The sequence below is a fragment of the Nipponia nippon genome, unplaced genomic scaffold (assembly GCF_047370975.1).
Source record: "Nipponia nippon isolate SJK-2023a ecotype South Korea unplaced genomic scaffold, ASM4737097v1 scaffold_5, whole genome shotgun sequence".
Lineage (NCBI taxonomy): Eukaryota > Metazoa > Chordata > Aves > Pelecaniformes > Threskiornithidae > Nipponia > Nipponia nippon.
Genome location: NW_028262369.1, coordinates 77868521 through 77882089, shown reverse-complemented (window position 1 = coordinate 77882089; position 13569 = coordinate 77868521). Strand labels below are relative to the sequence as shown.

Genomic DNA, 13569 nt, shown 5'->3' with positions numbered 1-13569 from the left:
CCTTTAAGTTTCCACCCACTTAACACCATGCAGATATGATGAGGCAAGATACATTGCTTAATGCTCCTGCTGCCACCTCTCAGCAAGCGGAGGCGGTCCCAGGGAATACGGACCTTCTCCATGACGTTGTTTCATGTAAAAGCTCCAGTAAATTAAGTTTCCCATTCCAAAGCAACCAGATTCCCATCACAGTTGTGTCATCATCCAACAGCCCCTAGCTTTGCCTCTAAATCCCTGAAGGACACTTGTCGGCCTCAGAGACTTCCCAGCTAAAGCTAAAAATGCCTTTTGTGCACAGGGCAGATAATTTTTCTTATTTGCGTATTTTAAAAATACACTCCAGCGTTAAACGTGTAATCTAAACTTGGAGTGATAAGAATCTATGGTGAGGTTTAAAGTTTATGATCTATTAAACTCATACAAGAGAAGAATACATTCGAACGATATAAACTTTAATGCTCTGCTGGCAGCCAAACCATCACATCGCTGGAAGCCGCCATCGAGCCACCCAAATCAGAGCTCTGAAGCACTCGACCAGCTTTCACCAGCAACCGCTTCTGCCATTTTCGTTTGTTCAACGACTTCAACAGTTGGTTCACTTGGAACTGCTAAAGAGCAACTGACAACTCGGAAAGCAGGACAGCCCGGCTTTCTTTACAAATGATGAACAAGAAGCAACGGTGACTGGATTTATCTACTAACTCCAAATCTCGCAAGGCGCGGTGACCAGAAATAACTGACTCATTTCACAAACTACAGACAATTCTACTTAATCTGGTTTAAATGCAAAACACATTTGGATATATTTGTTTCTTCTTATGTATCTAGCACAATTAGGATTCATTTTCTTTAGCTAATAAAGTTAGCTAAAAGCTGTCTAAAGCATGGGGAATTATGTTTCTTAAACATTAAGAATCTAAGCTGCATAACTACTTAAATAAATGCATATAGACGCATACCCTCCTGCCTAGCAAGAGGCATGATCAAATTAGACCAATTAGAATCAACTTTTCTTTAGGAAAAATAATTAAGCACAAATGCAAAATAAAATTAAAAACAATTATTTAATCAGGATTTCCTGCTTGCTGATTTAAGTAATGATTAAAATTAGTAATATAATCACTGTGATTTCAGTCAATCCCTCCAGCACGGACCCACCCCCAAAGGCTCGCACAGCCCCAGCCTTCCTCCATCAATCTTCAGCAAGTCCAACCTCACTTAAGCCCTTCTGCTCCCCTCTTCTGGGACTAAGTTTGATTGAGGTCTCTTAAAGCTTACAAGCATTCATGTTCCCGCCACCTACGGCATCCTCCCCAGGGAAAGGCTGGTTGCCAGGATTTTCCTGCCGGCATATCCCGGCACTCTGCTCAGGAATGAAAGAAAGGAGTAAGGCCTCCAGAGAGAAGGTGCCTGGGAAGGAAGCAGATCCTTAGTTTCTGTCCCAAACAGAGCATCTCAATAAGGATGGAGTCAAGATGAAGGGAAATGTAGGATCCAAAATACCTTCTGATGCTCATTAACCTCCTCTACTGCTGCTGAAGTCGATCCTGAACACTGAAGTACTGAACATAAACTGCAGTACTCGTCCCTCGTTACCTTCAGCAACCATTAGAAGTTTTACACTTGCAAGCCCACCCAAGAAACCAGGCTGTATTATGGTGGTGGTGTATTAAGCAGGCGCTTCTGTTTAACCGCTCTCCAGCGATCACAACTGCAGCACCGGCATTCTCAACAGAAACACTGACTGCTCTTCTTCCTCTACCCACCTTCGCTGCCACTCAGAGCCATTTGGCAAACCAAATTTCCCTTTTCCTTTTTTACAGCTGAAACACACCAAGCCAAACAGAAAGAAGTTCATAAAAACAAAGCTTTTCTTACCCACCCCTTGTGTGCTTTTATGTTTTAGGGGAGCCACAGCTTAGGAAATACTGCATAAACACAATTTACTAACTTCAACATTTTCTTGTGTAAAAAACCTCAGCACGGGGGCAACAAATTTAGTATGGGAGTAATCTGGATTGGGAGGAAGTACAACTTCAAAACACAACCTTGTATCAAGAACACAGAAAGCATAAAAGATTATTTAAGCCTGCCATATTTCCATAATCTCCATTCTTAAGGTACCAAAATTCTATAGACCTAACTTTGACTGTGATGCACGTATATACAGTAGCCTTTCCCAGGAGTCCCAACAGTATTTTGCAACCATTTGCGATTACCAGGCTCCAAGAAAATCCAAAGAAATGTCAAGACTATTTGCAGACCAGAGTTATTACTAATAGGCAAGTTTACTTCAGCCTGCTGAAGAAAAAAATTTACTTGCTGAAAGAAAAAGCAAACAAGAAAAAAAACATATGGGGGGGGGGAAATGAGAGAAATAAGCTTTTTATTTGAATGGAGATAATAATAAATAAATACAGCCTGTCCTTAAAGATATTGATTCTCTCTCCATTTAAAATGGAATAGGTTAATGGGAAATTCCGTTCTAAGCAAGTTAAAACAGAATTAAAACAAAACAATTATCCAAGTACTAATTTGCTCTATTCTCTGCAGCACTTGCCTTTTAGAAAACCAGATTCAAACAAGGGCCCATATTAAAAAAAAAAGGTCATCTTTTCCCATTTCTCATTTGGGCATGCTATAAAATCTCATAAGAATTTGGCATAAGCATCAGCTCACGATGAGAACCACATCTGCAACAAAACCAGCAATAATATCACAAACTAGAATCTGTGCATATCAGTGGAACAACATAAAGTCTTACACAACACCTGCTCACACTACAGCCAGCCTAAATAATCTTTTATGATTGCTGTGCTCATCCTAAGTAAAAATATATCATCATCTTTAAATGCGAACTGTTCCCATTCTTCTCTGCTCCCACATAAACCGGCCAAATCCATAAAATTCTCAGTCTACAGCTGAATGATAAAAACCAACAAACTTACTGAGAACTTACTGGCTAAGGAAATAAAGCAGCTGAGTTTTTACACTACAAGCAAAAAAACCAACTCTGGAAGTCTTAGTAAGATCAGGTCACTTTCATGGTCATGGACTAATATACCGTATGTAGCATATGTGACACAACCTGGCATCTAGAAACATTTTCTAGACTGGGAACTTAAGGAGGAAATAAACTGTACCTTTATGCTCTGATCGACAACTACCATCACATTTTAGGTAACAATAAATACAAAATAATATACATTTCTCAAGTAAAAAAAAAAAAAGCCACCAACAAAATTTTCTACGACTACAGCATTAGTTCTTGAAAGAGTGGCAAATACATGCAATGAGTTTATTTACCACTTTGTCATCATACATTAATTTGGGCTCAAATTTGAAAACTGAAATTCACATTCCTGCCGCGGTAATTCAAAGTTCTATTTGGCATTCTGCTTTGCTTTTAGTAAAGTGTTCAAAGCCAACAGCACACACAAAAAATAACTTGCAAAGCATCATGCTCGACTAGCAGACACTGTGGCACTGCCCCCAACCTCAAAAGAGAAGCTATTCCAAGACACTCATATGTTATCTCCCAAAATCTCTTCTGTCTCTGCCTTGTCAGCAACGGCCTGAACATCCCCCATTTACAAAACAGCACTTCCTAGCTATGCGCTTTGGTCTTTTCAGTTACACCCATAAAGCAGTCAAAAGTCAAGAAACATCAACCATGAAGTTGCGTGATTGCAATTATGTGAGCTGTGGCACAGGATTTAGCCACACAATCACATGCTGTATGTAAAATAACACTGCACAACAGTCCTCCTAAATTCCTGACAGCAGCTACTGCAGGGCTCTTGAATAAGTGACCACATATCCCACACATAAGTTACTGGCATGTAAAACAATTGAGAGAACTACAGACATTTACAAGCTATACTGAAATGCAAACAAGAGACAGTTCTGGTACAATAAAAGTGTACAGACGCAATCATACTCAAGTCCACCCCAGCCCTTTCATTTTAAAACCTTAAAACATAATTCAGATCTATACAGCTAAGCCATGATGCCCCTGTAAGTCAAGATATAGAAGATAACATCCAATGAAAAATGTTGTTAGAATGCTGTAGTGCATTTCAAAAAAGATTAATTTTTTTCTTTAATTTCACCTGTATTTCCCAAGTAGTCCCCTTTTGATACGGACATGGCATTGCATTTTTTTTTTTTAAATAACTTTGTGCGACAGTTATATATGCCAGAGCTTTTTTTTTTTTGCTTTCTCCATGTTAGAGCTTCAGAGGATATTTTTAGGACTTCCTAAATCAGGGCGCTGGGGGTTTCTGTTCTTAATAAATCAGAACCTTTAAAAGCCTGTATGAGAGATGGGCGCTCATGCCAAACTTTCACAGTGAATGATGGGTAAGGTCGGATAAACCACAGCACACGTGGTGCATTCAATGAAGGCCTGCGCATCCGAAGGCGCCACGGGCGTAACTGTCACAGAAGCCAACCAAAGGCACCTGAATCCACAAACGAGAAGGCCAGGCCGGGCCACAAGCTCAGCCCAAGCGCCGAACGCACCGTATCTGGAAATATTACCCACTCAAAACCGGCACAGGCATCAGCAGCGACGCAGCTCTGATCCAGTATGGGCCCGCAGCCTCGTGCACTGCTCCAAAGCTCATAAACTCTGTTAACATCACAAGGATCACAAGTTCAGAATCGATGAGAGCACAAACTCCTACAAATATACTGCACTGCAAATATTACACACTTATTAGTTTGAGCTGACATCATTCTTTCACATATACAAGCCAATGTCTATGAACGTCCTGACAGGTTTATATTTCAGGGCCTATTGCTTTCAGGCAAGATACTTCATTGTAAAACGTACATACGTAAAGTAAGGTGTGCTGATAACATCCCACGAGCATGAACATAAAATATAAACCCAAGCATGGCCGGCAGCTTATGCTGATTTTCAAAGAGAACTACATAGTGAGGACGCACAATTATCAGGACCCAGGAACACTGTGCAAATACAGTACGTTATAGTACCAAGCAAACACCAGGGTTTTGATTACTCTGTAACCCCTGAATCTGTATTAGAGGATGTAAATTACAGTACCCAGAAAAATCCAACAGCATCAGTCGTAGGAAAGAGAAAAGTAAAAAGCATCATCATCACCGTGTTAAAAATTAATTTCACAAAAGTGTTTTTCATTGTCTAAATAGAGGTACTCAAGGAACACCATTTTTCTTTAAGATAAATAGAGATAGAAGTTGTGCTGCAATAATCATTTCAGGCTTGTATGCCGGGTATCTGAAATATATCCAAAAATACCTCACGTATACACTCTACGTGAATATTATATGCACGCATATTCATAACAAGTGTTGCAACACTGAAGAAACCTACTCTCGATAAACTTAAGCTACATATTTGGCCGGTGGTTGTTGTTTTTCTAAGAGCTTCGGTTTCCCAGAGAAGACGAGCACAAAATGCCTGCCACTTTACTCAGCATCTTTAACATATACCATAATTCCTTTCCAGGTATTTTCTAGAGCATTTCATGTCAATCTACCTGCAGGAGCGTGTGCAAAAGTGACACAGAGTGACACGAGTCTGACAACTACTGGGGTGGAAAATGGAGAAACACAGACTGCGTTATACGTTTTCAGGATGTCGAATCCCTGTTACCAAGTCCTTACATCGCTTATCAACCAAAAAAAAAAAAGAAAAAAAAAAAAAAAAAGGCAAGCAAGCGAGCAAGCAAGCAGCTACAGGAAGACCTGAAAAACAAAGACTCCCCATTTTCACTATTATTTCTATTTTAAGTTAGCAAGTTTCCTGCTTGGGTGATGACGTTTTGCAGACGCTACAAGAAACGCTACATGGTATTCATTAAACTGGGGCAAATCAAGTAAAATTATACAACTGCTCGGTATGCAAGTATCCGTGTGTAAAAGTTCTCCTCCGCCACTAACCGGCGTTCAGCAAGTAGTTATTTTAGCTAAAAGCACCCAGCAATTCACTAGCTGTATAACTGCTACATCTTGTGGCAATACATTTCAACGCAAGGAGGAAAACCAGACAATACCCGAAAGGGAATAGCGAAGGGACTTGTTTGCTCATAACCTTCATACAGATATTCCCTGCAAACACCCACAACACCCTGCTGTCGCTGTCGGTGTAACACAAGAGGGGAGGAGCAGGGGAGGGAGGAGAAAAATATTATCATCCAAGGCGTGATGGAGGACAGGAGAAAGTTGCAGTCATTCCGTGGTGGCCGTAAAGCGCCCTGTCACTTCTGGCCGTAAAACCGGCCGCCTTCCCCGCGGGGACGAGCCCTCCGGCGTCGGCCCCTCTCTCCTCCCCACCTCCATGATGCCAAAAGTGCCCGACTCCCTCCATCCAGCAACAACGGCCGCATCCTCCGGCGCCGCACTTTTACTCTGCCGCTGGCGGAGGGGAACCGATTTCGGGGAGGAGGCGGCGAGCGGCCGCCCGAGGAGAGCCGCCGCGGGAGGAGAGGCGAGCGGCGGCGGCGGGCGGACGGCCCGGGAGCGGAGGGAGCGCGGCCGATCCCCCCCCCCGCGGCCCGGCGGCAGGGGGGGAACAAGGAGGCGCCGCGGCGCTGACGAGCGGCGGCGGGAGAGGCGGGCGGGGGCGGCGGGGCCCCCCTCGCCCAGCGCCCGAGGCTCCCCTCGCCGCCACCGGGCCCGGCGCTGACCCCGCGCCGCCGCCGCCGCCGCCGGGGGCACCAGCCTCTCCCGCCGCCGCTCCCCGCCAGCCCGGGACCGGCCTCCGGCGGCGGCTGCCGGCGGCCCCTCCCCGAGGGCCGGGCCCCCCGCGCAGCCCCGCGGCGCGCTGGTTACCTTCCTTGGGCGGCTTGCCGGGCGGCGCGCCGTGGAGCTGGGAGGCCGCCGCCGCCGCCGCGGAGCAGCCCTGCAGGCTCGGTGGGGACGTGGAGAGCCGGGACCAAGATGGCGGCCCCTCCAAACTTCCACTGCTACTTTGGACACTCATCAAGCTACTTTCCTGGAGCCCGGCAGCCGCCGGGGGCGGCGGGGGAGGCGGCGCGGCGGGGGGACACCCAGCGCCGCGCTCATGGCCGGGGGGCCGGCCCGACACCGGCGCGGGGAGGCCGCCGGCGGGGAGCGGGCTCCGGAGGCAGGCGGGGCGCGGGAGAGACGGGGCGCGGGGCCGGCGCAACCTGCCCGCACCTCTGCACTGCGTCGCCGCGGCCGCCGCCGCCGAGCAGCCGCCTGTGTCTGAGGCTAACCTTCCCCGCCGCCGCCGCTGCCGCCGGGGAGGGGAGGGGAGGGCGCAGGCGGGGAGGGGTCATGCGCAAACACGATCGTGAGCCGAGCGAGCGCCGCGCTCCGCCGGCGCCCAGCCGAGCCCAGCCGCGCCGGAGCCGCCCAGGGGCGGCGGGCGGGGAGCGCCGTCCCCCGCGCACGCACCTGCCCCGCGGCCTGAGCGCGCCGCCTGCCCGGGGCCGGCCCGCAGCCGCCCGCCGCTGAGCCGCCTCCCCGCGCCCGCCCGTCCCGCGGCGGGGACCGACCGACCTCCCTCCCCCCCCGCCACCGCCCGCACCTTCCGCGCCGCGGGCAGCGATCCGGCGGCGCCGGAGGGGGCTCCCCCGAGGCCGCGGCGCTTCCCTCCGTCCAGGTCTTCTGGGGGCCGCCGCGCTTTCCCCCGCGCCCCGCCACCGTGGCCATGCCCGGCCCGCTGCTGCGGTGAGTACGGGCAGCAGCAGCGGGGCTGAACCGGGCGCTTGCCAGCGCGGTGTAGGCGAACGTTGTTTTTGCAGCTTTTCCTCCAGGTCTGCCGCATTTCAAGTGTTTTTCCTTCCCCGAACAGGACGGCGCGGCGGGACCCGAGAGAAGCTGTTGTCCTGAGGGAGAAGGTGTTACTCGCCAGCCGTAACCTGCCTCGCTGCAAAGCAGCAGCAGCCACCAGCGGAGCTGAAACTCGGGCCGGAGCCATGTGCCGGGCCCCACCGCCTCTCACCTGCCTCACCCAACAAGCTGAGGCTCCCAGCTGGGCACCAGCCCTACCTGTGCATCTTTCAAAACGTACCTCTCCGCCTTGAGTTAGACTAAAGCGCAGGCACACCGGCATTGAAACACAATTTTCAGTTTTTCCTTTCTTAAAACTAACATCGTCTTCACTGAGGATGCGAGATACATGGCAAAGTCAGTTATGGAGCAAAGCCTTTTAATTTACAAGTGCAACTTTGGTATAATCAAAGTCATTGTCACTTAAAAAAATATCATGGTTTGCAGATATATTGCATTCTGCATATATAAAGAAGTATATTCATCAGCCAGGCATGGCGCTTAGTTTGTGGTTGCTGTGTGGAGACATCCTGGCCATCTACTAACCTACTTTCCCCTCTACTTGAGAATGGCATGAATAGATTACTAATGTGGAGTTGCAGATCTGTGCACAACACAGATATTACCAATTCTCTTTCTTCCTTTTAAAGTGACATCTGTCAAATTATCTAAGATCTTCACCTCCCACAAGTATACAGCATAGCTGCAAGTTTCTTAGCAATTCGGCATTAACTTGAAGTAAAAATTAGTATGTTTACTTGCTAAATAAGTCTGTTCCAGGACGTATATTTAGTAACAGCTATACATTTTTTTGGCAGAGAGAAGTGACCTGATATTTCAATCAAAACTTACTTGTTTTTAAGAACTTGATCCTAGAGAAGACTTCTCAGGCTTTACCTAAGCAAATTACCCCAGGAAATTGCTAGTACTTAGGCATGAAGTAAAACTGCTAGTTCAGTTTGACTGCAATATTAATATTTAGCAGCTGGCACAGAAACTTCTTGGAAGGTTGAAACCAAAACATACTCATAATCCCACAATCCATACGATAGCATTAGTGAACGTGCACCTCATTTCCTGGTGAGTACATCCTGCTGCAGCATGCTGGTTTTAAAACCTGCTAAGCAATAAGTTAAAAAAAAATCAGTCTCTTTGTTTATACTCATTTGCATCCACTTAATAGAAACCCCTGCTACCCTTACAAAAACACACATAAACAAGCATTCTTTCTGCCACTTTTGCTTACAAACTGTTGCCTACAAGTCATTTCACTGATATGGTCAGGACTCATTTAAATAAAGCATCAGTCGCTTTGACTAAGGGAACAGGATATGAAGAGGAAGATCCCGTTCATTACTTCTTCTATCATCAGACATGCAGTTTAAATATTATAAAAACACCAAGATGTCTTTTACACTGTCATAAATTAACACTATGAAAAATAATCAGATCTTTGCAATATCTCGTCATGTGTTCGAAGGCACCTCGCTGAGGGACCAGGAATGAGTCGGCATGTACTGCAGGACTCCCCACCAGAGCACTCGTTAAACACCACGCCTGCTGCTTGGCAGAAATGGGTACCTGCTGCAAAATACAGGTTGGGGTCTACTTTTTGTAATGCAGCAGAGCTGTCTCTCTTGTTTTTGTGAGCTATGCGTTGACGTAGATTGAAAGCAGAGCATGAATTATATAGATTATCTCCAGATGAGACACTCTCTATAACTTCAAAAATACACGGAGCTGGTGTATTTCCCCTCTGTAGTTCATAGAAAACCTACTTTCTTAATGTGTTAGAGCTGACACTGATTTTAAGGTATCCCTTTATTTGTAAAGCCACATTGCTTCAGTGTTACCAGTCTAATAGTATCACTGCAGGAGAGAACATCTTCATTAATACCTTTTAGAAATTTCCAAACATATTCTAAGAGACTTCCTTTATTACATAGCATCATAAATGTACATAATGCTTTTCCTTGAATGCCCTGCCTTCATTTTGCAATAAAACTGTATGGTCCAGTGGCCAGATGGATAACCTCTTTCTCACGGTGGTGAGCAGTCAGCTCAGTGACACCCACCCAAAATGTTAAAAACTAAATCCAACTCAAATAGTACTAAATAAGTATTACTCATTCTTCTCAAAAAACATAATAAGCATTAGATCTTTTTCTTTGCCTTCTAGTTTTCAGGAGCAGAATAGTCTGCTATCAAGGTATCCTATGTAAACGCTGCACATCAACATCAGGCATAACTTGAGGCAGCCGATATGGGGAAATCTCCTTTCAGTGGGATTGCACTGGATAATAATGAAGAAGGTGCCACATACCTATCTACAAGGGAAAGCTTGACTCCAAGCGAAGCCCAAGAAAGCTCATTTATTTTTGCTAACTGCTAAGGAAGAGGACCTCAAAATTCAGATCAGAATGGAGAGAAGTGAAATACCTATGTGCTCTTTTTCTCATGAGAATGTGTCAAATGGAAGTTAGCAAGGTTTATCACAGTAGTAACCCTTGAATCAAGGACACTTGAAGAACAGAAAAGCATCATGAAATTTCATTATTCCAAAGATAAAAAAGCCAAGCAACAAAAATCCTGAAAAGCATTAAACCTGTGAGAGCTTTCAACTTTGCCACTGGAATTATTTGTGCAAGAAACTTTTATCACAGTCAGTTCACAATCTACCCCTAAATCTTCAGAAAAGTAAGAGAAATGAGCTGGCAGATAGCAAAGGAGAGGGCTTAAAGAATTGATGGGCTGTATAGTGAAAATAAGGAAGATTACAGCAGGAACAAGTTTCTGGAGACCTCTGCATTGCATCTATAAAGATAACCATGCACTCAGGTCAAATGTCAGTTTCAAAACTTTTACATACATCCTTTACAGGACAAAGGGGCATCATTTCAAACATTACGTGTGGTAAAATCCAGAGTTTATCCCAGATGTTCTTGAGGAAGAATATGCTATGATTGTGGGACCAATTACAGGGAGATTATCATTTCTTCCCTATGGTGAAGGACATACCTTCACCTTCACTGCTCACAGGCACCAAATACCCTTTGGTGTCCTCATGAAAAATATGTACTCTATTAACATCAAATAATACATCTTCTTAATAACTGGCTATGTCTTATCTCTCTTTTTCCCACCAAAATCCATTTGATATTCGCTGGCTTAGGTTTCATGCAAGCAGCAGATACTGCAATACCTGGGAGTACGGACTGATCAGGTCAGGTAATCGGTTATATGCATAACATATGTTTACATATAGGTTCTAAATAAGACGATTTATTAATTATGTCAATAATTAGAAGGAAGACCTCAAATTCACAGGACAATTGAAAGAAGTAGAGGTAGAAGAGGAACTTGATTTAGGAGGCTTGTAGTTCGAGGAATGAAAGCCAAGGGTTTCCAGAATTCTGATAAATGACAACATCCCTGGAAAGGTATTAAACTATATACTTCCAAACTTAAATCAGTCTCTGTTACCTAGAAATCAGGAAAATGTCAAGAATCAGAGATCATTAGCGTTTTTACTTCAGATGTTTTTGGTATCCGTTTCCTTCACCTGCTTCTTTTGATTAAGAATTCTAAAATATGCCCAACAAGGGCATTACATTTCTTCTTTTTACCTTTTCATATATTTAATCAGAAATATTTAATATGTAGCCTTCTTCCATCTTCTTGAACTTGGAGCAAGTTACCTTCTTCGACAGACAGTAGAGCAACCCAGCCTTGTTTCTACCTTTTTCTCAAACAAGAAATTCTCTTCTGTAAGCAATATTCCAGTCCTTTAATTTAGCCCATCAATTATTTGCAATGCCAGTGAAAATGAGGTTTTGTTTGTTAAGAAGGCTTCAAAGTCTTTGTGAGTTCCCTGTCATCCTAACACTTTGGATAATAGACCTGTAGCAGTATTTTCTTAAAGCATAAGCTATTACAGTATGCCACACTGTATATTTGCCAATATATATGAATTTTATAAATAGATATATGTGTACACAGATGTACACATGCACTCACCTACTCCATATATAGAAGGACATACACGCACCCTATAACTATGCCAACACCAGCAGCCAATCTGATTTAACTATCATAGTAGAAAAACATTCTTGTAACTAAATAGACATATTGGTACAGCAGCTTGAGTAGAAAATGCCGAAATTATTTCATCATCAAAATTATGTATTTATGACATTTCTAGGTTAGATGGAATGTAGTCTGCTGGGAAAACATAACTTGGGAGAAGAAAATATTGTTTTCTGTCTTGGTGAATGGTAAAAGTTTGTAGATCAAACACTCTGTCCTTCCTTCTCCTGACGCAGCTGAGCGCATGTACGGATCCTCTCTGTATCAGACCAATGTGCTCCTGGCCAGTCTGGGCTGGAATGACGACTAGAATCTTCCAGTCTGTGCCCTGTAGCTCAGAAGATTCAAAACGCAGTTTTGGCACGAGTACAAGGTAAAATGCCAAGTGACTGTGACAGCAAGTGCATCGATGTGATAGAACACCATCTCAGATTGTAACAGCTTCTGCACCTGATTCTCACATAGCATTTCTATTTATGAGCACATAGAAATGTTGCAATTGTACTAACATTAATTTTCAAGTTTAGTTAAAGTTTTCTAAAACTGATATAGAGCAATAATATTTTTATAGGTAAAAGTTATTTAGATCTTGATTAAATCAATTTTGAGGCTCACTGAATTAGAGCTGTCTCCCTGAGCCATATACTGCACTACATGCTTTATAATTTTTTTAATATAGCACTTTCTAGCAACTCTGAGTTGCAAGGTAACAAAAACATACATAAATAATATACCAGCAAAAATATCTTCCCTAAATATACCAGCATATCAAGATGCAGAGAAGCCAAAAATGAAAAAAATGGTATCACATTAAGCCTACATTTGAGAAATAGATACAAACACCATGTAAGCACAGATCTATTTTTATCATCCGTGTAATTGTCATAAACTGCATTTATCATACCTTTGATATCATCACCATCAGTCAGATCCAGTGATCTACCTCTGCTATGATTATTTGTACTCCAAATCTCTAAGAAGCCTGCAAACAGCTTCCCTTCAAACCAAACACAAAAATTAAACTGTTTTTTTTTTTACCATAGAAATGTTCCTCTCCACTCCAGTCTCCCTGCTGTAGCTACTAAGATTATTAGCTACATTCCAGTCAGAATCAAGGACAGTTTTACAATCCCTTCCTGTGTATGTCATTTTAATAAAAAATAATTTGGTTTTAAATGTTCCCTGGTGAAGAAATGAAAAAACCCATCCTGATGGATGCTACGTTGAGTTTTTTTCCCCACCTGTCTGTTTTCATTTTATTCTATTGCTTTTCTTTCTGTGTCCCTTGCAATCTACTTGTCTGCTATTCCCTGCAATTTTTTCCTACACTCAGACTATTCCTTTTATAATACTGCTCTCAGGTAAACAGGCCCCTCTTATCTGTCAGGGTCCCTCTCCATCTTTTTTTAAGCTCATGCTTTTCCACACATCTTTCATACTTCTGTCTCACTCTTTACACCTTATATCTTCTTTCCTGAAGTATCTGTCTTGCCTGGAGCTTATTTTGTTGCCTTTGATTTTAAGCCATTAGAGACAGACAGTGTTTGCAGAGAGCCATGTCTGTATGTGGTTTCTAATAGCAATGGGGCATGTCTTGATGCTTTTTTCAGGCAAAAGTCATACCAGTTTAGGATTGTTGGGTTTTTTTTGTAATTGTTGAATAAGGCCTTCAAATTTTGGCCAAATAACATCAAC

At 43.9% G+C, this 13569-nt stretch overlaps 1 protein-coding gene across 3 annotated transcripts in view; it reads right to left on the bottom strand.

Moving 5' to 3' along the window:
* Positions 1–7305, bottom strand: part of TLK1 (tousled like kinase 1) — a 70021-nt gene extending 62716 nt beyond the window's left edge. Inside the window, exon 1 of one of the 3 annotated variants that reach the window (XM_087732865.1) lies at positions 7171–7305. Coding sequence is in view for 1 of the 3 variants with exons in the window: in XM_087732864.1 (XP_087588990.1) it covers positions 6823–6973 (151 nt within the window). In the remaining 2 variants the exon portion in view is untranslated. The other 2 variants (XM_087732864.1, XM_087732866.1) reach the window with 2 other exon arrangements.
* Positions 7306–13569: the final 6264 nt, after the last annotated feature.